Here is a 25,309-nt window from a genome sequence, read left to right as displayed (position 1 = left end):
CCACAGGGTTCAATCACGTCCCCTTCTGTTCTTGATATATGTAAACGACGTCCCTTCCCATCTGAAACAGGAAGCTGAACTGACACTGTTTGCTGATGGTACAAGCATCATTCTTAGTCCAGTAAGAGAAACTCCAATTGAAAATGATACAAATAAGGTCTTTAGAAAAGTCATTAATTGGTTTTCTTCTAATGGGCTTGCTCTAAACTTTGAAAAAACACGGTACATCCAGTTTTCTGCTGAAAAATGTACAGTTCTTCAATAAATATAACATATCAACAGAAGTCAGTGGACAGGGTAGAGCATACTAAGTTTTTGGGTGTACATATAGATGAGAATCTTAATTATAAAAATTCATATTTTGGATCTTCTAAAGTGACTAGGTTCAGCAACTTTTGCAATCAGAATAATTGCCAATTTTGAGGATATAGAAATTAGTAAGCTAACATACTTTGCATAGTTTCACTCTCTGATGTCATATGGAATAATATTTTGGGGTAACTCAACATTTAGACAAAAAGTATTCGCTGCTCAAACGAAAGTGGTTAGAATAATGTGTGTGTGTGTGTGTGGGGGGGGGTCATAGTGGCACATCTTGTAGGCATCTTTGTGAAAGATTGAGAATTCTTACAACAGCCTCACAGTACATTTACTCACTAATGAAATTTGTTCTCAACAACATGGACCAGTTTATAAACAACAGCGACATTGATCATTATAATATCAGAAAAATAGAGACTTACACTATCCTTTACTCAACCTATCTTCGGCACAAGAAGAGTTAAAATATGCTGCTATAAAACTTTTCGACAAATTACCAGATGAAATAAAATGTCTGACAGACAGCAGTAATAGCTTCAAAAATAAATTGAAATCATATCTATTTGACAGCTCTTTCTATACCATAGATGAATTCTTCAATATAAATAAATAAATCTATAAATATAATGTATGCATTTTGTGCATTTAAGGGAATGGAGTAAATAATAGAAATATTAATCTTTAACTCTGTATTGTAATATATACATATATTAAAAAATCTTGTTTCATATGTGCATTTCTTGTGCACTTGACACGTTCCACATCGTAACGGCTACCGCACCGTGAGATTGATCAATGAATCTCGCAACTAACTAACTAACTAACTAACTAACCAGCTCAGTAATACCAGTTACATCACAAGTATTACTGAAGATCTCGAATGCATCATCAAGTAGGTCATGCAAATCCATTTCATAACAGGGGGCGATAGGATATGTTACATTAGGGATACGATATTTAAATAAAGCATAGATAATATTATAATGCCAGAAATACGAGCTTTGTTCAAAAAATTCCGGAACATTCTTAATTTCGTGCCAATGGTGTGTTGGAACGATATACAGTTGGCATCCCTCCATAGCCTGTGTTTAATGCGTTACTACCGGAATTTTCGTTGTTGTCTGTCTGTTAGTTATTATTCAGTGCTTTATTGAGTAGAACATTGTGACACACAGTTAACGAATTTCGAGATGACAAAGTTAGAGGAGCAACAAGCCTGCGCTAAATTTTGCGTGAACCTCAAAAAACCTTTACAGGGACCCACCAAATGATGCAGAAAGCCGACGGTGATGAGTGCTTAAGCCATACTCGGTGCTACGAATTACTGATATGGTTTAAAAATGGGGGGACAGATGTTAAAGGTGACCCTAGTTCAGGAGCGCTTTGAAATCTACCGAAAACGCTCACATCAGGAACGCCAACAAAACTGTGCATGCCAATTTGAGTGATGTTCGAGAGGTTGCAGTTCCAGTTTGAGTTGGATCTTGTCATGAAATCCTCACACAGTGTCTTGGAACGCATCGTATTTCCCCAAAGTTCGTCCCACGGCTAATGAGTCAAGACCAGAAAGACCTACACCTCGCTATCTGTGAAGAGCTTTTTGATCGCGGTAGTGAGAATGAGATGTTCCTTAAGAGAAACACAACTGATGATGAGACTTGAGTCTGTGGTTATGATGCTGACACCAAGGTTCAATCTTCACAATGGATCGGGAAAGATTCTCCAAGATCAAAAAAAGCTCTTCAGGTTAGTCGTGCTGATAGTTTTCTCTGACTCTGAAGGATTAGTTCGGCATGAATTCACGCTACAGGGACAAACTTTTAATCGCCTTGCGGAGTGGCCGCGCGGTTTGAGGCGTCATATCATGGATTGCGCGCTCCTTCTCGCCGAACGTTCGTGTCCTCCCTCGGGCATGAGTGTGTGTGTTGTTCTTAGCATCAGTTAGTTCAAGTAGTGTGTAAATCTAGGGACCGATGACCTCAGCAGTTTGGTCTCTTCGGAATTCACACACATTTGAACATTTGAAACTCTTAATCGATGGTACTATCAGGACGCGTTGCGACGTCTGCGAGAAAATGAGAGCGGCCTGAAATGTGGCGAGACAATTCATGACTCCAGCGCCACGATAACGCACCCTTTTGGTGCGTTACTATTGTACATAAAACGAAATCACTGTGCAGCTTCATTCTCCGTACTCTCCAGACCTGGCCCTTGAGAAATTGTTTTTTATTTCCGAAGCTGTAAACCCCGTTGAAAGGACGAATATTTGCAACGATAGACGAGACAAAAGAAAATTCGTGTGGTCCAGCGAGAGGTGTACTAAGACTGCTTACGTAAGCGGAAATGGTGTTGGGAGCGGTGTGTCAATTGTGAATGAGAGTATTTCGAAGGAGACGATGCACAATAAATAAAAGGTAAGCGTAGAAAAAATTTGTGGACAAAGTTCCGGAATTTTTTGAACAGACCTCGTGTATGTTGAAACCTAACATGATCGGTAATTTGATTTCATTTCTAAAAACCGGAGTATTTAGGCGTCACGGCAGTACCCATTGCGGGCAAGGGGTCTTGACCCGATAAATCGGAACCATCCTGGCAAAAACGAAACGTCTGGTCGCTTTACAATACGCCAAAGACGATCCAAGCATATTACAATGCGCGGGTTGGAGCAACACGATACTATTACCCAGCAAAATATTTTGATTTCACAGACGTGCACTTTTGAATACATTGCCTTCATATTGGATGTGTCTTTTTCTTCACAGTACAATATTCATTTTTAATTTCATTTTTCCCCTTGAACCTAACCAACCATCTTCGTAAAGATGTGGGAGGCGCAAAACGCTTCTGAGCAATTTATTGATTATGCATTGCATCTGACCGTCTCCATAGCTGCTCCGTCTGTGTGGAAAGACTCAGGTTCGATTTGCAGTAACTCCGCGGAGGTAGTGAGTTTTGGAATGGTGTCCATTCAGCACGGCGAGGCCAAATGAGAAACTGCTTGAATAATCATAGAATGAAGACTTTCACGGCAGGTAGTGTCGTCACTTAACACTTCCGGGCTGAGATGCCGTGGTCCATACATAATACTCTCCCCTGACGTTTGCCCGCATCTCGTGGTCGTGCGGTAGCGTTCTCGCTTCCCACGCCCGGGCTCTCGGGTTCGATTCCCGGCGGGGTCAGGGATTTTCTCTGCCTCGTGATGGCTGGGTGATGTGTGATGTCCTTAGGTTAGTTAGGTTTAAGTAGTTCTAAGTTCTAGGGGACTGATGACCATAGATGTTAAGTCCCATAGTGCTCAGAGCCATTTGAACCCCTGACGTTTCGCCTTCGACTGCGGAATGCATCCTCCGAGGACAATCGGCAAACTGCAACTGGAGCACGAGTACGCGCCGTATATATAAGCCATCTAGAGGGAACCGCTGTCAATTACGTGACGTCGTCTGTGCTGTGATCTCTGATGTTGCCAACTTTCTCAATTGAAATTAATCGATTATCTCGCTGTTGCTGCAATGTTGGCATCCATATCTTATCCAGCTTAATCCCTTCATCTTTTCTATTACAATTATTGCAGTGTTTGGCAATCTCAATGGCCTCTCTGTACATTCGCGCATAATAATGCGACGTCTTTGCTATGGCGATCGTCTCACTAAACTTTATTTCATGATCACCTTCCTGAAACATATGTTCCGCTACAGCCGATTTATCAATGTGTCCGAGGCGGCAGCTCCTTTAATGTCCACCCAGACGGGTGTTGTGCCTATGTAGACCTTTCCACAACTGCACGGAATTTTATAGACACCTGCTGTAGCTATGTCGTATATTCAGTGTTTTGAATAATGAAGCAGTGGGATCGCCCGGATTCATCTGCTAGCATTAACGGCTGGTGGGATTAGCGAGATGCCGATCACATGTCCCATGACCATTGATCGTTCCTTGTACGCGGCAGTCGGTCAGCCGGAGCAGGCCTAAGCCCTCATCCGTGAGTGGTTTTTACATTTTTATCCACACAAACAACAATGTGTTTTGCATACTTCAGTTACGTGGGAGCAGTTGGTATTTTTTTGTCTTCCTTTTTTTAAAACAAAAAAATAGGAAAACAGTTTTGATTACTGAGTTACACTGTAAGTAGGCTGTTTAGGTTTTTTTATTGGTAACGCCGCCACCACGTAGCGCTCTGTATAAAAATCACTGGCTGTGCCGTGTGCAGTCTGTGGCTGGTTTGCATTGTTGTCTGCCATTGTAGTGTTGGGCAGCGGCAGCTGGATGCTAACAGCGCGTAGCGTTGCGCAGTTGGAGGTGAGCCGCCAGCAGTGGTGGATGTGGGGAGAGAGATGGCGGAGTTTTGTAATTTGTAAGACTGGATGTCATGAACTCTGCCTATTATGACTATTAAGGTAAATACATTGTTCTCTATTAAAATCTTTCATTTGCTAACTGTGCCTATCAGTAGTTAGTGCCTTCCGTAGTTTGAATCTTTTATTTAGCTGGCAGTAGTGGTGCTCGCTGTATTGCAGTAGCTCGAGTAACGAAGATTTTTGTGAGGTAAGTGATTTGTGAAACGTATAGGTTATTGTTAGTCAGGGCCATTCTTTCGTAGGGATTTTTGAAAGTCAGATTGCGTTGCGCTAAAATTACTGTGTGTCAGTTTAAGCACAGTCGTGTATAATTTTTCTAAGGGGACGTTTCAACACTGTCCGTGGATCGGAACTGTGCCATAAGCGCGTGCATGAAACTGTTCATTTTTAGTGGTAAGGGTATTTTAATCTTTGTAGTACAGGTATCTATTCTTTCCTTGCACTGTTGCCTCCGCGGTGTGCTGGAAGTAAAATGGTGACCTTCTGATTGTGGTTGTTGCTGTAACCTTCTTGGGCGACTGACTTCGAGTCGATATTGATGTGATCAGGTGTATCATATTTAGCTCTGAATCTTCTTCAGTTCTCATTAATTTCATTATGGATGACCCTCCTGATTATATTTACGTTTCTTGGAACGGTCCTGATGACATCATGTTCTTGGGAGTAATCGGCCAGTGTTTTGCGCTGCTCATTTTTGTACCATGAAGATTTTCACCGAAACTGGTGTTTTGCCACGCAATATGTATCGTAACATGTAATAGCGGAAGATAACCAAAACTCACTGAGTCACATACAGTGGAGTCTCCGAAAATACCTTCAGCACATGCTCCTGTTGCAGACCTTGGTATCGCAGTTCAGCCTGCTTCTGTGCGAATAGCAAGGAACTGGAACTGTGAGGTTGAATGAAACTATTTCTGTTTAGGTTTTATACACTTAGTATATAGATTGTGCTCATTTTAATGAAGAAAATTTACGGTCTCTTTTAGTTACTAGGTACATTTTGCTCGGGGAATTATTTATTACATTTATAGTGACCAACTGAACAGGTAGGCGAAAGAAAGTGCTAACCCACAAGGGAGTATTTTGAGTTATTTTTAAATGGTTGGTTACAGTCAAAGACAGGAATATGCGTAAAGTAAGACAAAGTAATTTAAATAGAAAACAGCGGTTTCTGGTGGTGGATGTGAAATGACATGTTACCAGCATTTGGTGCTTTCGAATATAGAACAGATAACATGATAGGACTAATCCTTACTTTCATCCGTTGACCCTTTCAATTCACATAGGGTAATTCCTATCACCACAAACACTTCACAAACTGTCGTAGGGGCATGACGACTGAAAACGCCGTTGACAGCTGTTAAAATTTGGTTTTCATTGACCGCACTAGCATCTCACGGCGTACAGCCGCCTCTTCATGCGCAACTAAAAATTATCATTTTAATCCATCATGGATGAACATTAGTTGTGGATATTACATGGACTAACTTCCCAAGTAGCCTTAACTCGTCTAATATTTTTTAAATATTGACAGTGTTCTATGAGAGGCAAATCGTGACTAAGAACGGTGGGTTCATCCATGAGGGACTAATCTAATAATATTTAGTTGTACCCAAAGACGGGGCTGTAAGCCGCGAAACCTGTAGTGTGGTCAATGAAAACCAAGTTTTACCAGGTTTCAGCGGTGTTTTCATTGATCATGAGTTTCAGCGGCTGCGGATGCCCTGCATACAAAATTGTTATCATACAGACATTGGAGGCGTGTTCTTACAGTATCCTGCATGATATAAAGAGAGGTCTTTTTGTTAGTTGTTACTTCTCTGAAAAATAGGTCGCAGTATACACTATATTATCAAAAGTATCCGGAAAACCATTAGTGGACATTAATATTAGTGTATTCATCCTTCACCATAAAACGACTTGAAATCTGCTGGGGACACGTTCAACGAAGTGTCTGAATGTTTGTGGAGGAATGACAATCCGTTTCTCCTGAAGAACCGAAACCAGAGGAATTATTGATGTTGAACGCAGAGGTCTGGAGTGAAGTCGACGTTCTAACTCATTGGGCTCAGATCGGCCCTCTGGGCAGGCCAGTCCATTTTAAGAACGTTATTGTCCACATACGATTGCGTCACGGACGCTTCTTTATGACAGGTTGCATTGTCACTCCGATACAATCATCGTCATCGAACTGTTCTTCTACGGCACACAACGCTGAAAAATATGCTATATCCTTTCGCAATCTGGCTTTTCCTTAAGCGCAATAAGGGGCCCATAGGTCCATACCGTATACACGAAAAACACGCCTATGTCCTAACACCACCGTCATCGTACTGTTCTTTTACTGTACACAGTTCTGTAAAATATATCCTCTCGCACTGAGCCTCCTTAAGCACAATAAGGTCCCTACAAAAGACACCACCTCCTCCGTACTTCGCTGATGGCGCTACACGTGATGGTAGGTAACGTTCTCCAGGTATTCGCCAAACCCAATTGGATTGCCACAGGGTACAGTGTGATTCACCACTCCAAATAACTCGTTTCATGTCATCCACTGTCCAGTGATGTCGTTCTTTACCTCACCTCAAGCGCCCCTAGTATCAACTACAGAAATGTGTGGCTCATGAGGAGCTGCTCGATGATTGAACATCACTGTTGTTACCTCCACACGCACGTTGATTGTGGTAATTGGAAGAACCTTGAAACCCACAAGTGACACCTTCCGCTGATGTCATGCGATTTTTTAAAACACCCTCTGCAATGCTCGATGGTTCCATACGGTCAGTATATGACATATGCTTGCTGTTGATTTATCTGTGGTTGTTTCTTTGCATTTCCACTTCACAGTCACATCACCAACAGTCGACCTGTGCCTCTTTGGAAGGGCTGAAATGTTCCTGATGGACTAGTTAATCAGGTGACACCCAATAACTAGACCATCTTGTCACTGAGCTCTTCTGGGCCTACCCATTCTGCTGTTACTGCATCTCTGCTGACGACACAGTACTCCCTGACTCTTTTTATACTGGCAGGTCCGCACCTCGTGACATGTAGTGGCCAATTTCGCATTACGTAGGGGTACCCAGATACTTTTTATCACATAGTCTCTTTGTTCACATACCTAACAGAAACTATCGTGTGATGGGAAAATATCGAACCAGCAACTCTTGTTGCACTAATTGCACACCGCACTCCTGTTTTCAATTATGCAGGCGCTCGTGATGTAACTGACGATGATTTTCAGAGGTATCTGTCGTCCTGCCTTTTTTACATCATCCAAAAAAAAATGCAGCTGTGCTTCATCACAAGCCAAAGGAGCCTTTCAGCATCAACCTCTCCATCATTAACAGTATGCAGTATGCAGTGTGCAATTTGACATCGAGCAACAATATCTAAACCAGAATCAGAATTTCACTCTGCAGCGGAGTGTGCGATGATATGAAACTTCCTGGATATCAACACTGTGTGCGGGACCGAGACTTGTTCGCGAGCAAGTGTTCTACCATCTGAGCTACCCAAGCACGACTCACGCCCCGTCCTCACAGATTTACTTCTGCCAGTACCGGCAGACTATGCACTATCCTTGCGTTATAAGTTTGACACCGGAATCTTATGCGCTAAACAGAAGCAAGATTTTCTCTGACGTGTCTCCAAGGCCGTTTGTCAAGACTGGGCCGGCCGCTGTGACCGAGCAGTTCTTGGCACTTCAGTCCGGAATCGCCCTGCTGCTATGGTGGCAGGTTCGAGTCCTGCCTCGGGCATGGATGTGTGTGATGTCCTTAGGTTAGTTAGGTTTACGTAGTTCTAAGTCTAGGGGACTGATGACCTCGGAAGCTAAGTCTCATCGTGCTTAGAGCCATTTGATTTTGTCAGCTTTGGTTAAAACCAATACCCTATCTGGCGAAGTCCGACGAAAGGCCAGACGGGTATGTAATTCACTGCCTGCCTCTCGGGTATTCCCCCGCAACACCGACCACAGCCCTTGCGTCTTACGGAAGACACCTTGAATCACAACACGAAGAAGGAAGCGACCGACCATAAAAAGCAGAAATTACATGGTAGAACATAAAAAAATGATAACCATCTTCACACCTCGACGTCTGAAAAACTGATTTTTCTATAACCGATATATATATATATATATATATATATATATATATATATATATATATATATATATATATATATATATACTCCTGGAAATGGAAAAAAGAACACATTGACACCGGTGTGTCAGACCCACCATACTTGCTCCGGACACTGCGAGAGGGCTGTACAAGCAATGATCACACGCACGGCACAGCGGACACACCAGGAACCGCGGTGTTGGCCGTCGAATGGCGCTAGCTGCGCAGCATTTGTGCACCGCCGCCGTCAGTGTCAGCCAGTTTGCCGTGGCATACGGAGCTCCATCGCAGTCTTTAACACTGGTAGCATGCCGCGACAGCGTGGACGTGAACCGTATGTGCAGTTGACGGACTTTGAGGGAGGGCGTATAGTGGGCATGCGGGAGGCCGGGTGGACGTACCGCCGAATTGCTCAACACGTGGGGCGTGAGGTCTCCACAGTACATCGATGTTGTCGCCAGTGGTCGGCGGAAAGCGCACGTGCCCGTCGACCTGGGACCGGACCGCAGCGACGCACGGATGCACGCCAAGACCGTAGGATCCTACGCAGTGCCGTAGGGGACCGCACCGCCACTTCCCAGCAAATTAGGGACACTGTTGCTCCTGGGGTATCGGCGAGGACCATTCGCAACCGTCTCCATGAAGCTGGGCTACGGTCCCGCACACCGTTAGGCCGTCTTCCGCTCACGCCCCAACATCGTGCAGCCTGCCTCCAGTGGTGTCGCGACAGGCGTGAATGGAGGGACGAATGGAGACGTGTCGTCTTCAGCGATGAGAGTCGCTTCTGCCTTGGTGCCAATGATGGTCGTATGCGTGTTTGGCGCCGTGCAGGTGAGCGCCACAATCAGGACTGCATACGACCGAGGCACACAGGGCCAACACCCGGCATCATGGTGTGGGGAGCGATCTCCTACACTGGCCGTACACCTCTGGTGATCGTCGAGGGGACACTGAATAGTGCATGGTACATCCAAACCGTCATCGAACCCATCGTTCTACCATTCCTAGACCGGCAAGGGAACTTGCTGTTCCAACAGGACAATGCACGTCCGCATGTATCCCGAGCCACCCAACGTGCTCTAGAAGGTGTAAGTCAACTACCCTGGCCAGCAAGATCTCCGGATCTGTCCCCCATTGAGCATGTTTGGGACTGGATGAAGCGTCGTCTCACGCGGTCTGCACGTCCAGCACGAACGCTGGTCCAACTGAGGCGCCAGGTGGAAATGGCATGGCAAGCCGTTCCACAGGACTACATCCAGCATCTCTACGATCGTCTCCATGGGAGAATAGCAGCCTGCATTGCTGCGAAAGGTGGATATACACTGTACTAGTGCCGACATTGTGCATGCTCTGTTGCCTGTGTCTATGTGCCTGTGGTTCTGTCAGTGTGATCATGTGATGTATCTGACCCCAGGAATGTGTCAATAAAGTTTCCCCTTCCTGGGACAATGAATTCACGGTGTTCTTATTTCAATTTCCAGGAGAGACTTTGAGAACAGTTTTCTTAGACCAAAACAAAAAAAAAAGAACGTGTTTAGAATACACTGACTCTAAAACGAACACTTTAAAACCTATGAACACTTGCTCATATTCGCCACAGTGAAACACATCTCTTTCGTTGAATAAGTGCTCATAGCTCTTAATGTGTACTTTTTAGAGCGTATGTTTACTGGGCATTGTTTTCTTGTTTTGTCCCATACCACCTTCTCCTAAAATATGAAAAGCAGAGAGCTTGTAGTAGAAGAAATGTGTTCTTTAGTATCGAAGATGAAGAAGTGCTTCAATATCTCAACGTATACATTTTAAAACCCGTGTTTACTGGACATTTTTTCCTTGTGTTGATGTAGGGATCCTGTCGTCAGAGACTGTAAAGGGAATGTAGTTTCATCCTATATAACCAGCAGGACACAGCGCTTGGTGACGCAGTGGGTAACACATTGGATTCATATTCGTGTGGACGATGGTTCAAATCAGCGTGCGGCCATCAAGATTTAGGTCTTCGTTGATTTCCCTAAATCGCTCCAGGCAAATGCTGAGATTCTTCCTTTGAAAGGGCACAGCCGATTTCCTTCCCCATCCTTGACACAATTCAAGCTTGTGCTCCGTCTCTAATGACGTCGATGTTGACTGGACTTTAAACCCTATCTTCCTTTCTTCCTTCTATAGTAGGACGTAGTATATGAAACTGTTTTCTGCCTTTAAATCAGTAGTGTAAGAAAGAGTATCTGCTGAAAACTGCATTTATGGCTACTGTTTTACGCTACGTTGTATTCGTAATTGTTAATTAGTGTTACATAGTTTAAGGTTTTGCAGTCGCCTTTTTTAGATGGTAGAAAATTTTATTTTAACACTACCAGTTTCAACTCGTCTAGTGACTTAACATCAGGTGGTATACAGTTCTTAGTGTTTGTTTCATTGTGGTGTTCGTTGTGTGGTTGTGGCAAGACAAAAGTAAAATATAAACAAGTATGCATTGTACGCGAAGAAGTAGCTGTAGCTATTTACGTTATAGTTTCGACTCCATGTTATTACTTATAGTTTTTTACATCCATGGGGTTAATCTTCATGCACAACTTTCTTTGGGAAACATAATTTAAATGGGAAACCGAGCGTTGTCGGCCAATTTTGTTGATGAAATCTTCTCGTCAGCCTCAGGCACCTGAAAGTGACTAGTAGGAAACTCGTCGAAACGTTGTGGAAAAACAACGCCACCACTCGACTTATAACGCAAGATTTCGGCAACGTACACTGAAGAGCCGAAGAAACTGGTACACATACCTAATATCGTGTAGCCCCCCACCCCCACCCCCACCCCGAGCACCCAGAAGTGCCGCAGCATGACGTGGCATGGCCTCGACAAATGTCTGAAGTAGTGTTGGAGGAAACTGACAGCATAAATCCTGCAGCGCTGCCCATAAATCTGTAAGATTTTTTGTGATTGATAGAGTAATCATGTAGATGTAGATGTCGACGTAGGGGGTGGAGGTCTCTTCTGAACAGCACGCTGCATGGCGTCCCACATATGCTCAGTAATCTGGGGAATGTGCTGGCCAGAGGAAGTGTTTAAACTCAGAAGAGAGTTCCTGGAACCACTCTGTAGCTATTCTGGACGTGTGGGGTGTCGCGTTGTCCAGCTGAAACTGCCCAAGTCCGTCGGAATGCATACTGGACATGACTGGATGCAGGTGATCAGACAGGGTGCTTACGTACCTGTCACCTGTCAGAGTCGTATCTAGACGTATAAGGGTCCCATATCACTTCAATCACTCACATCCCACACCATTACAGAGCCTCCATCGGCTTGAACAGTCCCCTTCCGATACGCAGGGTCCATAGATTCATCAGATTGTCCCCAAAACCGTACACGTCCATCCGCTCGATGCAATTTGGAACGAGACTCCTCCGACCAGGCAACATGTTTCCAGTCATCAACAGTCCAATGTCGGTGTTGACGCGCTCAGGCGAGTTGTAAGGTTTTGAATCGTGCAGGCATCAAGGGTACATGAGTGGGCCTTCGGCTCCAAAAGCCCAGATCGATGATGTTTCACTGAATGGTTTGCACGTTGACACTTCCTGATGACCCAGCATTGAAACCTTTCGCCAATTGCGGAAGGGTTGTAGTTCTGTCACGTTGAACGATTCTCTTCAGTCGTCGTTGGTGCCGTCCTTGCAGGATCTTTGTCTTGCCGCAAACGATGTCGGTGAATTAATGTTTTACCGGATTCTGATATTCACGGTATACTCGGAAAATGGTCTTACGGGAAAATCCTCACTTCATCGCTACCTCGGAGATGCTGTGTCCCATCGCTCGTGCGCCGACTGTGACACCATGTTCAAACACACTTAAATCTTGATAACCTGCGATTATGGCAGCAGAAACCGATCCAACAAACGCGCCAGACACATGTTGTTCTACGTCTCGTATATAGGCATTGCCAACCGCAGCGCCGTATTCTGCCTCTTTACGTATCTCTGTATTCAAATACGCATGTCTATACCAGTTTCTTTGGCACTTCAGTGTAGATTATGTTCCCAGTTATGATAATTACATAACATTACACAAGCTATGTCGCATCTAACGGCTCTTGCGTGCTTTACAGAATGTAACGGAACCAAAGAAAGTGACTAAATAAAATGTCCAAGTATTTTGCATTGGAGCGAAGATTTTCTTCGGACAACACACACATTCATTATTACAAAAATAACAGATGCTGCTTTCAAACTCTGTGAAGCTGGGGCTCAAATGTCATTTCTGCAATTCTTCTTGGCACTGAAATTACATGTAACAGGTATATGTTGCCCATGAAGTTAGCATGTTTGTGGCTTCACTTAACGAAATACTAAGTTATGTGGATGGTTTGGGCAGCTGGGGAGGGACGGAGTTGCTGTCTGGGAGTTGGGGGCGGGTTGGGAGGTTTTGTGTGTGTCTGTGTAAGAGAGAGATGGTAAGTGGGTGTACGACAGTGGGGGTGTGAGAGGGGGGAGTTTACGGATTGTTCTGTGTGTACTACATGAAAAAAAAAGGGTTATGCTCACAGAATAAATGGTCGGATGTCAATGTAATTTCATACACGTACACACCACGGGCGGGTATATAAGGTAGGGAATGTATCTATGTACCCGATATTTCATAATCGTGTGTACCAGTGCGGTGCACGCAAATCATCACCTGCACTAGTGAGAATAAATAGTGTGTACTTTGTGGCCTGTCAGCAGTTGTCGATGATGAACCTTCCGACGTGACAGACACCCTGGATCCAGCTTCACACCTGGTGCTGGGGACTGAGGACAACGCTGGGGCAACGCGCCATCGCCGCGACCGAGTAGTTCGGAGAGCCGAGTGGCCGTTCGACCAGCAGGTAATGACCGGTCCGTCCCTAGGCGACGGGCGATAAACACCTATTCCTCAAGGAAGTGGGCACATTGTCGATGCGAAGTGGAATCGTACCGTCTCTTCTAATGTAAATTCATTGTTTTCGAGGCGACACGTTGGCAGAGTTGGTGCTAGCGGCAGAGGCGCTTCCTTGTGGTGCAGGTGTAGCTGTACTACCCGACCACCATATTACTGCTCGTGGTGCCCTGTGGCCGTTATCGGAAACATGCGGTGACGTTACACTGAACAAGTACAGTGTTAATTAACAGAAACGCATCGGATTGTGAATGATCTCAAGACTGTTGTGTATGTAGATAGCATCAAGTGGTTCAGCGTGACCTCGGTGAAATATCATGATAAAAACTCATGATACTAAAAGGAATCAGATAGATTATATAATGGTAGGACAGAGATTTAGGAACCAGGTTTTAAATTGTAAGACATTTCCAGGGGCAGATGTGGACTCTGACCACAATCTATTGGTTATGAATTGTAGATTAAAACTGAAGAAACTGCAAAAAGGTGGGAATTTAAGGAGATGGGACCTGGATAAACTGAAAGAACCAGAGGTTGTACAGAGTTTCAGGGAGAGCATAAGGGAACAATTGACAGGAATGGGGGAAAGAAATACAGTAGAAGAAGAATGGGTAGCTTGGAGAGATGAAATAGTGAAAGCAGCAGAGGATCAAATGCGTAAAAAGACAAAGGCTAGTAGAAACCCTTGGGTAACAGAAGAAATATTGAATTTAATTGATGAAAGGAGAAAATATAAAAATGCAGTAAATGAAGCAGGCAAAAAGGAATACAAACGTCTCAAAAATGATATCGACAGGAAGTGCAAAATGGCTAAGCAGGGATGGCTAGAGGACAAATGTAAGGATGTAGAGGCTTATCTCACTAGGGGTAAGATAGATACTGCCCACAGGAAAATTAAAGAGACCTTTGGCAAAAGGAGAACCACTTGCATGAATATCAAGAGCTTTGATGGAAACGTACAAAAGTGATATTAAATGTGTTCTATCTCGGCATACATTCTGAATAGGGCATACGTCCATATGAAGTTTTTTGTTCAGAATCACTGATACTCTCACCCCTCAAAGCCTGTACCTTTCCTCCTGACTCAACGTGTATGTATCTGGTGCCTGTTCTTTCGGACGTGTTCTAAACAACAGGTACTACATACATGAGGGGTCCAGATGGGAGGCGTGCTGCGTAGTCCGTGCAACTGTGTCCGGATGACTCAGCGGCCAGTAAGCGGCCTAGTAAGCAAACGTTCGAATCCCTGTCCGGCACAAATATTCAACTTTCCTCATTGATGCCACCTCGCAGCCTGTATTTCCTTAGTGTCTTAATTCATAGTGGCTGCTCGATCAAAACTGTATCTGTTCTTTCAGAACCTGCACCACACATGTACATATTATTCTTTACTGGTTTATAACCTATCCTTTTTCATAAGGTATTAAATATTTGCACCTGTTACAAATGGAAATGTATAATCGATATCGGTAAAAATAAATAATTGTTGTCTGCACCTGACTCCTACATAGAATAAAATTACTGTCCAGTTGCTGACAATGATCAGCCACATATGTTGTTGTTGTAGTCTTCAGTCCAGAGACTGGTTTGATGCAGCTCTCCATGCTACTCTATCCTGTGCAAGCTTCTTCATCTAGCAGCACCTACTGCAACCTACATCCTTCTGAATCTGTTTAGCGTATTCATCTCTTGGTCTCCCTCTACGACTTTTACCCTCCACGCTGCCCTCCAAAACTAAATTGGTGATCCCTTGATGCCTCAGAATATGTCCTACCAACCGATCCCTTCCTCTAGTCAAGTTGTGTCACAAATTTCTCTTCTCCCCAATTCTATTCAATACCTTCTCATTACTTATGTGATCTACCCATCTAATTTTCAGTATTCTTCTGTAGCACCACATTTCGACAGCTTCTATTCTCTTTTTGTCTAAACAATTTAACGTCCACGTTTCATTTCCATACATGGCTACACTCCATACAAATATTTTCAGAAACGAGTTCCTGACATTTAAATCTATACTCGATGTTAACAAATTTCTCTTCTTCAGAAACGCTTTCCTTGCCATTGCCAGTCTACATTTTATATCCTCTCTACTTCGACCGTCATCAGTTATTTTGCTCCCCAAATAGCAAAACTCTTTTACTACTTTAAGCGTCTCATTTCCTAATCGAATTCCCTCAGCATCACCCGACTTAATTCAATTACATTCCATTATCCTCGTTTTGCTTTTGTTGATGTTCATCTTATACCCTCCTTTCAAGACACTGTCCATTCTGTGCAGCTGCTCTTCCAAGTTCTTTGCCGTCTCTGACAGAATTAAAATGTCATCGGCGAACCTTAAAGTTTTTATTTCTTCTCCATGGATTTTAATTCCAACTCCGAATTTTTCTTTTGTTTCCTTTACTGCTCGCTCAATATACAGATTGAATAATATCGGATATAGGCTACAACCCTGTCTCACTCCCTTCCCAACCACTGCTTCCCTTTCATGCCCCTCGTCTCTTATAACTGCCACCTGGTTTCTGTAAAAATTGTAAATAGCCTTTCGCTCCCTGTTTTTACCCCTGCCACCTTCAGAATTTGAAAGAGAGCGTTCCAGTCAACATTGTCAAAAGCTTTCTCTAAGTCTACAAATGCTAGAAACATAGGTTTGCCCTTCCTTAATCTAGCTTCTAAGATAAGTCGTAGGGTCAGTATGGCCTCACGTGTTCCAACATTTCTACGGAATCCAAACTGATCTTCCCCGAGGCCGGTTTCTACAAGTTTTTCCATTTGTCTGTAAGGAATTCGCGTTAGTATTTTGCAGCTGTGACTTATTAAACTGATAGTTCGGTAATTTTCACATCAGTCAACACCTGATTTCTTTGGGATTGGAATTATTATTTTCGTCTTGGTGTCTGAGGGTATTTCGCCTGTCTCATACATCTTGCTCACCAGATGGTAGAGTTTTGTCAGGACTGGCTCTCCCAAGGCTGTCAGTAGTTCTAATGGAATGTTGTCTACTCCCAGGATCTTGTTTCTACTTAGGTCTTTCAGTGCACTGTCGAACTCTTCACGCAGTATCGTATCTCCCATTTCATCTTCATCCACATCCTCTTCCATTTTTATAACATTGCCCTCAAGTACATCGCCCTTGTATAGACCCTCTACATACTCTTTCCACCTTTCTGCTTTCCTTTCTTTGCTTAGAACTGGGTTTCCATCTGAGCTCTTAATATTCATAAAAGTGGTTCTCTGTTCTCCAAAGGGCTCATTAATTTTCCTGTAGGCAGTATCTATCATACCCCTCATCATCTGCAGAGGTAGTTGGCATATAAACTTGTACTACTGTAGTAGGCGTGGACTTCGTGCTCTATGCTGTTTGGTTCAAATGGCTCTGAGCACTATGGGACTTAACATCTATGATTAGCAGTCCCCTAAAACTTAGAACTACTTAAATCTAACTAACCTACGGACATCACACAACACCCAGTCATCACGAGGCAGAGAAAATCCCTGACCCCGCCGGGAAGCGAACTCGGGGCATTATGCTGTTTGTAGTAGCTTACCCACACTCCTATTTTTTTTATTCATTATTAAACCGACTCCTTCATTACCCCTATTTCATTTTGTATTTATAACCCTGTATTCGCCTGACCAAAAGCCTTATTCCTACTGCCACCGAACTTCACTAATTCTCAGTATATCTAACTTTAACCTATCCATTTCCCACTTTAAATTTTCTAACCTACCTTCCCGATTAAGGGATCTGACACTCCACGCTCCGATCCGTAGAATGCCCTCCGATCCGTAGAATGCCAGTTTTCTTTGTCCTGATAACGACATCTTGAGTAGTCCCCGCCCGGAGATCCGAATGGGGCACTATTTTACCTGCGGAATATTTTACCAAAGAGGACGCCATCATCATTTAACCATACAGTAAAGCTGCATGCCCTCGGGAAAAATTACAGCTGTAGTTTCCCCTTGCTTTCAGCCGTTCGCAGTACCAGCACAGCAAGGCCGTTTTGGTTAGTGTTACAAGGCCAGATCAGTCAATCGTCCAGACTGTTGCCCCTGCAACTACTGAAAAGGCTGCTGCCCCTCTTCAGGAACCACACGTTTGTCTGGCCTCTCAACAAATGCCCCTCCGTTGTGGTTGCACGTTCGGTACGGCAATCTGTATCGCTGTAAGCCTCCCCACCAACGGCAAGGTTGATGGTTCATGGGGGGACCACATTTATGATATTAAAATATTCCAATATAGGGAAAAAGAATTTTAAATTGTCTTGTGCCGGTTTGAGAACTATCCGATTTCGATAGATGTAGTCACAGGAGTTGATGCACGCCATTCAGAGAATAACTAGATTTTTGATTTATAGATTCTTAACTATTCTCCGCAAGTGAATGTGAAAACAATGTTACCACCTCCATAAATATTTTTGTTTTTTACTGATCAGTGAAAGCTCAAGAAGCTCTTAACGTTAGCTGGCGTTTTTGGATTCTGCTGTTTGTTGCTAGATATATTACTACATAATACGGCTGAGAACCGCGGGGCGCAAGCTGCCCGCGGACGATAATTTGACAACCACTGGTGTGGAGGGAAGTGGAGGAGAGATAAACAAACGTTTGAGTCTGGAGAAGTAGCCATATCAACTACAGCCTGTTAACGGCTGAAAGGACGTCGATTCTCTGCCGACAGCTGCCGAGCTTCATCCAGTCGCTGGCGAAGCTGCCGTGGTTCAACGTGCCGTGGTACAGCATCGCCCCGGAGGAGAGGCCGGCGCCCGGCCGCGCGCCGGTGCTGCACAGCGACGTGGCCGCCCTCGAGCGGGCGGTGCTGGAACTGCGCGTCTCCGTGGAGCGCCTGCGCCGCCGCCAGCTGGCTCTGCTGCACGTGCTGCGCTGCGCCGGCGCCAACGCCGCCACCTGCAGCCGCAGCTACGTCAGCGACAGGAGGGTACGTCACCTCGCTTTAGCCAGACGAGCAGTGCCCGCTGTTCATTCACACACCCAAGTACACGAGGCCGAATCTGCAAATTCAAGAACCTACCACTTCTGTTCATTTTGTAATCGTATCCCTCCAGCCTCTGTGATTTCTCTCCCAACGTTTCCACAAATGATCAGCTACCCATCTCAAATACCAACAACGCAACAGGCGTAGACGCTTCCTCCTCCACACGTCGACACTGGAAAAGCTTCCGACACTATCTCGTTCCAATTCCACTTTCAACCAGTTACATCCGTCAAATTGCATTCATTCTTGTTGACTACGCGCAGTCAACGTCCGAAACCCCTCTGCTCTCATATACGTAATCAGATTTGCTGATAACGTCATTGGAACGTTTTTTTTTCTTTTTGAACTGCAAATTCCTTAACCTTTACTATAAAGGGAGTGGAAGGACTTGACCGATACAGTGACCATTTCATTTCAACATATTTATTTGCATCATAGATAAATCATTAAGAGAATAGGAATCATAAACCAGATAATTTGTTTAAGAAATGCCATTCAGGTAAACTTTACAAACTGCTTGTTATAAAACCACAGATGAATTAATCTCTTGGAAAACATTTAAGAACCCGCCATTCAGTCCAATTTTACATTCTGCTTGTTATGTTGTTGTCTTCAGTCCTGAGACTGGTTTGATGCAGCTCTCCATGCTACTCTATCCTGTGCAAGCTGCTTCATCTCCCAGTACCTACTACAATCTGCATCCTTCTGAATCTGCTTAGTGTACTCATCTCTCGGTCTCCCTCTACGATTTTTACCCTCCACACTGCCCTCCAATGCTAAATTTGTGATCCCTTGATGCCTCAAAACATGTCCTACCAACCGATCCCTTCTTCTAGTCAAGTTGTGCCACAAACTTCTCTTCTCCCCAATCCTATTCAATACCTCCTCATTAGTTACGTGATCTATCCACCTTATCTTCAGTATTCTTCTGTAGCACCACATTTCGAAAGCTTCTATTCTCTTCTTGTCCAAACTAGTTATCGTCCATGTTTCACTTCCATACATGGCTACACTCCAAACAAATATTTTCAGAAATGACTTCCTGACACTTAAATCTATATTCGATGTTAACAAATTTCTCTTCTTCAGAAACGCTTTCCTTGCCATTGCCAGTCTACATTTTATATCCTCTCTACTTCGACCATCATCAGTTATTTTACTTCCTAAATAGCAAAACTCCGTTACTACTTTAAGTGTCTCATTTCCTAATCTAATTCACTCAGCATCACCCGATTTCATTTGACTACATTCCATTATCCTTGTTTTGCTTTTGTTGATGTTCATCTTATATCCTCCTTTCAAGACACTGTCCATTCCGTTCAACTGCTCTTCCAAGTCCTTTGCCGTCTCTGACAGAATTACAATGTCATCGGCGAACCTCAAAGTTTTTACTTCGTCTCCATGAATTTTAATACCTACTCCAAATTTTTCTTTTGTTTCCTTTACTGCTTGCTCAATATACAGATTGAATAACATCGGGGAGAGGCTACAACCCTGTCTCACTCCTTTCCCAACCACTGCTTCCCTTTCATGCCCCTCGACTCTTATGACTGCCATCTGGTTTCTGTACAAATTGTAAATAGCCTTTCGCTCCCTGTATTTTACCCCTGCCACCTTCAGAATTTGAAAGAGAGTATTCCAGTCAACATTGTCAAAAGCTTTCTCTAAGTCTACAAATGCAAGAAACGTAGGTTTGCCTTTTCTTAATCTTTCTTCTAAGATAAGTCGTAAGGTCAGTATTGCCTCACGTGTTCCAACATTTCGACGGAATCCAAACTGATCCTCCCCGAGGTCCGCATCTACCAGTTTTTCCATTCGTCTGTAAAGAATTCGCGTTAGTATTTTGCAGCTGTGACTTATTAAACTGATAGTTCGGTAATTTTCACATCTGTCAGCACCTGCTTTCTTTGGGATTGGAATTATTATATTCTTCTTGAAGTCTGAGGGTATTTCGCCTGTCTCATACATCTAGCTCACCAGCTGGTAGAGTTTTTGTCATGACTGGCTCTCCCAAGGCCGTCAGTAGTTCTAATGGAATGTTGTCCACCTGCTTGTTATATGAAACCGCAATTAATCTCTTTGCAGACATTTACAAAACCGCCACTTGGGCCGAATAAATCATTTAAAATAAACTTGACATCAAATAACCAGGAAATGAATTATTATTTAGATTGAAAACCGCCCCTCCCGCTGAGTTATTACCAAATAACATTACAAGGTTATAGACATTTTGATCAACAATAACCCAGTTATTTCCTCATCAAAATCGACATACGCCACTAAGGCTGAATTGTACCGCAATTGTAAAAAACGATTTCAATTAAGACACATTCTTCTAGAAATCTCTCAAAATTCTTGAGACAAATATTTAAAAAATATAACCCAGGCAACTTTGCAGAGCCACTACAAGTTTTAGAAAACTGCAGCTTGTCCAATAACTGAGGCCCGAGATTGTGAGGCCGAGACTTGGCCACGAACAGTGGAGACGACTGAGTACTTATCTTTCGAATTAAGATGTGGACTCCGTTTGTACTTCCACCCCGTTTAGAACACCGAAAACGGAGCTATGTGGTCTTTCCAACTAAAGTTGTTTGTAATTTTAACACCGAGGTACTTAGTTGAATTGTCAGCCTTGAGAATTGTACTATTTATCGAGTAATCGAATTCCAACGGATTCATTTTGGAACTCATGTGGATCACATCACACTTTTCGTTATTTAGCGTTAACTGCCACCTGACACGCCATACAGCAATCTTTTCTAAATCGCTTTGCAACTGGTCTTCGGATGACCTTACTAGACGCTAAATACAGCATCATCTGCGAACGATCTAAGAGAACTGCTCAGATTATCACCCAGGTCATTTATATAGATCAGGAACAGCAGAGGTCCCAGGAAGCTTCCCTGGGGAACGCCTCATATCACTTCAGTTTTACTCGATGATTTCCCGTCTATTACTACGAACTGCGACCTTCCTGACAGGAAATCACGAATCCAGTCGCACAACTGAGACCCCCCCATAGGCCCGCAGCTTGATTAGAAGTCGCTTGTGAGGAACGGTGTCAAAAGCTATCCGGAAATCTAGAAATACGGAATCCACTTGAGATCCCCTGTCGATAGCGGCCATTACTTCGTGCGAATAAAGAGCTAGCTGCGTTGCACAAGAACGATGTTTTCTTAAACCATGCTGATTACGTATCAATAGAGCAATTGGATTACTTAACTTAATGCCAGCTGCTGGATCGATGTGGCGAAGACACCAGACGTTGCTTAGTCCGATAGTAACAGCGTGTTTCTTCGCGGAAGCGAGCACATGCATAGTTTCACTTGGTTGCCAAGAAGCCACAGCGCCAGCCCTCTGTTGCTAACCCCAGTGCGATCAAGCGCTAACTGCCTCCCGTAGTCAGGCACACCGTGCTCGCTGTCGTCTCTCCAACGTCTCGCTAATATTGGCACTACAGTATACAGTGCCCAACCTTACATTCCACTCCGTACTGCCCGCTATATCCTGAGCCGGCCCAGGCTCCAAAGACAAACTTCTGCCAGAGGGAATCGATAGTGCCTAACCAAAGACATCCCTAGCGTCAGTCCCACCACGGGTCAGACATCTTTCGTCCTTGTGTGAAAGAGTAAGCGAAAACAGACAGAAAACCATACGTTACGGGGGAAATTGATGCAGATAAGACTGATAAGATTCCATAAAAATGAAAGCAGTTATTAAGGAGATTTTTAGAAGTGTCAGTGGTGTGAAATTAAGCGCCTTGTCTAATGGATAGAACGAATCTTCAGAGTAACTCCTGACTTGTTTCATTGACATGCAATAAGTTAGGCACTACTAACGGAATATATTTACAGTTGTAACTGTTTTGTTAGTTTTGTTATGTGTACACTAGTCTCCTACCTCCTATTCTTAACTCTAAATGTGTTTGTGTGTATTGTAATGTGAACGTTCTGGGAACTGAACGACGGCAAGTGATGTGCGCCAAATCCATCTGAAATTGTGTGAAGGTGCGTTGAAAGAGACTAAACTTCCTGAATGATATAAAAGAGACTAGAATTTACAAACTGCATTGTGAAACTGACTTTTATCTATTACAACTATCTTTATAAAATTCACTTCTTATAAAAAAAGTACTACTCTGCCATGTAATTCGTTATGGAGTAGTAAAGAAATGCTGAATCTGTAACTCCTTGAGTCCAAGTCATATGAGCAGATGATTTTGCTTCACTTGGTCCCACAATCGAACTACCCGACTCGAATCAATAAAGATCTTTTTATTTCATTTACACTGAGAAATATGTACAATTTAAAATTATACACTTAAGGATTTAAGCATAGAGCTAAAATATTCAACTTCTTAAAGTTAGTAATTCAATAATACTAAAAGGAGAACGTTAACTGTAGCATTAGGACTGTTAATTAAAACAGATACAGTTAATCAGAGTTCAACATCTGTTGAATGAAGCCAATTGATAACAGAGGGAGTAGCGTTAATAAAAGCACTGAATAGTCCTGGGTACTTTCCCAGAAGGCAGTCTCTAACAATATGCTGAACAGTTTGCTTTCGGGTCCCACAATCACGTGCTGGAAAGTCTCGGAATCATCACTTGTGCATCAAAGCATTGTGTCTGGCGGTTCTTACCCTGTTCAGTACTGTCCACTCACTTCTCTTCAGATCAAATCCTGGTAGACTGTTAGATGGATCTTGAACAACTTGATGTTTTATTGTTGCAGTGTTACATCTTCTGCATCAATATTCTCCATGGTCAAACTTCTTGTTGTTTCCTCCATTATGCCTCAGTGGAGGGCACGATATCAAGCGGTCTGAAGGGCATTCACTTAAGGGGACACGCTCGTGAAACATGACCAAACATTTGAAAAAAAATTCTTGATCGATTGAAAGCTGATTTAAAAAAATTTTTAGTTTACGGGCATTATCATTTTCCGTTCATTCTAAAATTGAGGTTGAACATTAAGTTAGTTTGAAGTGCGTCAGAATATGTGATGCATTATTTTGTTCTTCCGTTTTTTTCCGTCATTAGTTACGGATCGTTAACACAGATGTAGTCTAGAAGGCACTGACTCCCATAACCAAAGTACAGCCATGTCTAGAAGGCTATGGTTCGAATGTAAACAAAGATCTGAGAATATATGATTTCGGAATTTCATGCATGTGTGGTTTTGTAGTAACTAGCAACTGTGTGTTGTTTTGTTTCTGTGTTTTCTGTGCTACACATGCCGAGAGTAAAGAAATTTAGCCCCAAACGAAAGTTTCGAGGCAATGAGTTCCAAAGATAACCGAATAATACAGTTGCTTCAAAAGTCACCTGCATATACTGTATCTACAGGCAGTGCTTCTAGGCGTAAACTTTAGCTTTCTGAATGTAACAAGAACTGTTTTAGTAGTATTGTGAGCAGCAATAAAGACGGAAATGTTATTGTGAACCTAAATGTGCTGTCTAGACTTTTGAAGAGAGCTGTGAAATGTAAGTACTGCAATTGTGAAGATAGTATTGACGTTTCTGAGGACATTTCAGCAAGGAAGGGTCTTTCAAGTCAGTTAGTGATTTCCTGTAACTCGTGTAAGATGCACAGTGATACTATGACATAGCCAGTAACTGATAGTCGACATTACAGTGTAAATATTCAGATTCCTTATGCAATATGATGTACTGGAAGGGGAAGGAGAGTCGCCCAGTATTTTTTTGCAGTGATGTATTTGCCTCTACCTCCACTGAGTTTTGACAGATACATTAAATTAATACATAAGGCTTTATGTGGTCTAAGTGAACATTCAATGAAAAGAGCAGCAGAAAAAGTAGTAGCCTTAACAGACATTGTAGCAGCATTTGATGGATCTTGGCAGAAGAGAGGTCATACTTCTCTGAGTGGGGTTGCAAATGCAACATTTATTGAAACTAGTGAGATACTAGATTATGAATATCTAACAAAGCACTGCCAGGGTTGTTCAAGTACAGGGTTATTACAAATGATTGAAGCGATTTCACAGCTCTACAATAACTTTATTATTTGAGATATTTTCACAATGCTTTGCACACACATATAAAAACTCATAAAGTTTTTTTAGGCATTCACAAATGTTCGATATGTGCTCCTTTAGTGATTCGGCAGACATCAAGTTCCTCCCACACTCGGCGCAGCATGTCCCCATCAGTGAGTTCGAAAGCATCGTTGATGCGAGCTCGCAGTTCTGGCACGTTTCTTGGTAGAGGAGGTTTAAACACTGAATCTTTCACATAACCCCACAGAAAGAAATCGCATGGGGTTAGGTTGGGAGAGCGTGGAGGCCATGACATGAATTGCTCATCATGATCTCCACTACGACCGATCCATCGGTTTTCCAATCTCCTGTTTAAGAAATGCCGAACATCATGATGGAAGTGCGGTGGATCTCCATCCCGTTGAAAGATGAAGTCGGCGCTGTCGGTATCCAGCTGTGGCATGAGCCAATTTTGCAGCATGTCCAGATACACGTGTCCTGTAACGTTTATTTCGCAGAAGAAAAAGCGGCCGTTAACTTTAAACCGTGAGATTGCACAAAACACGTCAACTTTTGATGAATTGCGAATTTGCTGCACGAATG

The 25,309-nt window shown here is 43.3% G+C and overlaps 1 protein-coding gene across 2 annotated transcripts in view; it reads left to right on the top strand.

The window, feature by feature from the left end:
* LOC126280671 (uncharacterized) overlaps window positions 1–25,309 on the top strand; it is a 70,075-nt gene that overhangs the window by 14,129 nt on the left and 30,637 nt on the right. Inside the window, exons 2-3 of one of the 2 annotated variants that reach the window (XM_049979784.1) lie at window positions 13,520–13,662; window positions 18,391–18,648. In XM_049979784.1, the coding sequence (XP_049835741.1) occupies window positions 13,520–13,662; window positions 18,391–18,648 (401 nt within the window). Of the gene's footprint in view, window positions 1–13,516; window positions 13,663–18,390; window positions 18,649–25,309 lie in introns of both variants that reach the window. The other variant, XM_049979783.1, reaches the window with a different exon arrangement.

Source organism: Schistocerca gregaria, chromosome 1, assembly GCF_023897955.1.
Source record: "Schistocerca gregaria isolate iqSchGreg1 chromosome 1, iqSchGreg1.2, whole genome shotgun sequence".
NCBI lineage: Eukaryota > Metazoa > Arthropoda > Insecta > Orthoptera > Acrididae > Schistocerca > Schistocerca gregaria.
The sequence above is the reverse complement of the archived record's forward strand: the minus strand, read 5'-3'. Positions and strand labels throughout refer to the sequence as shown.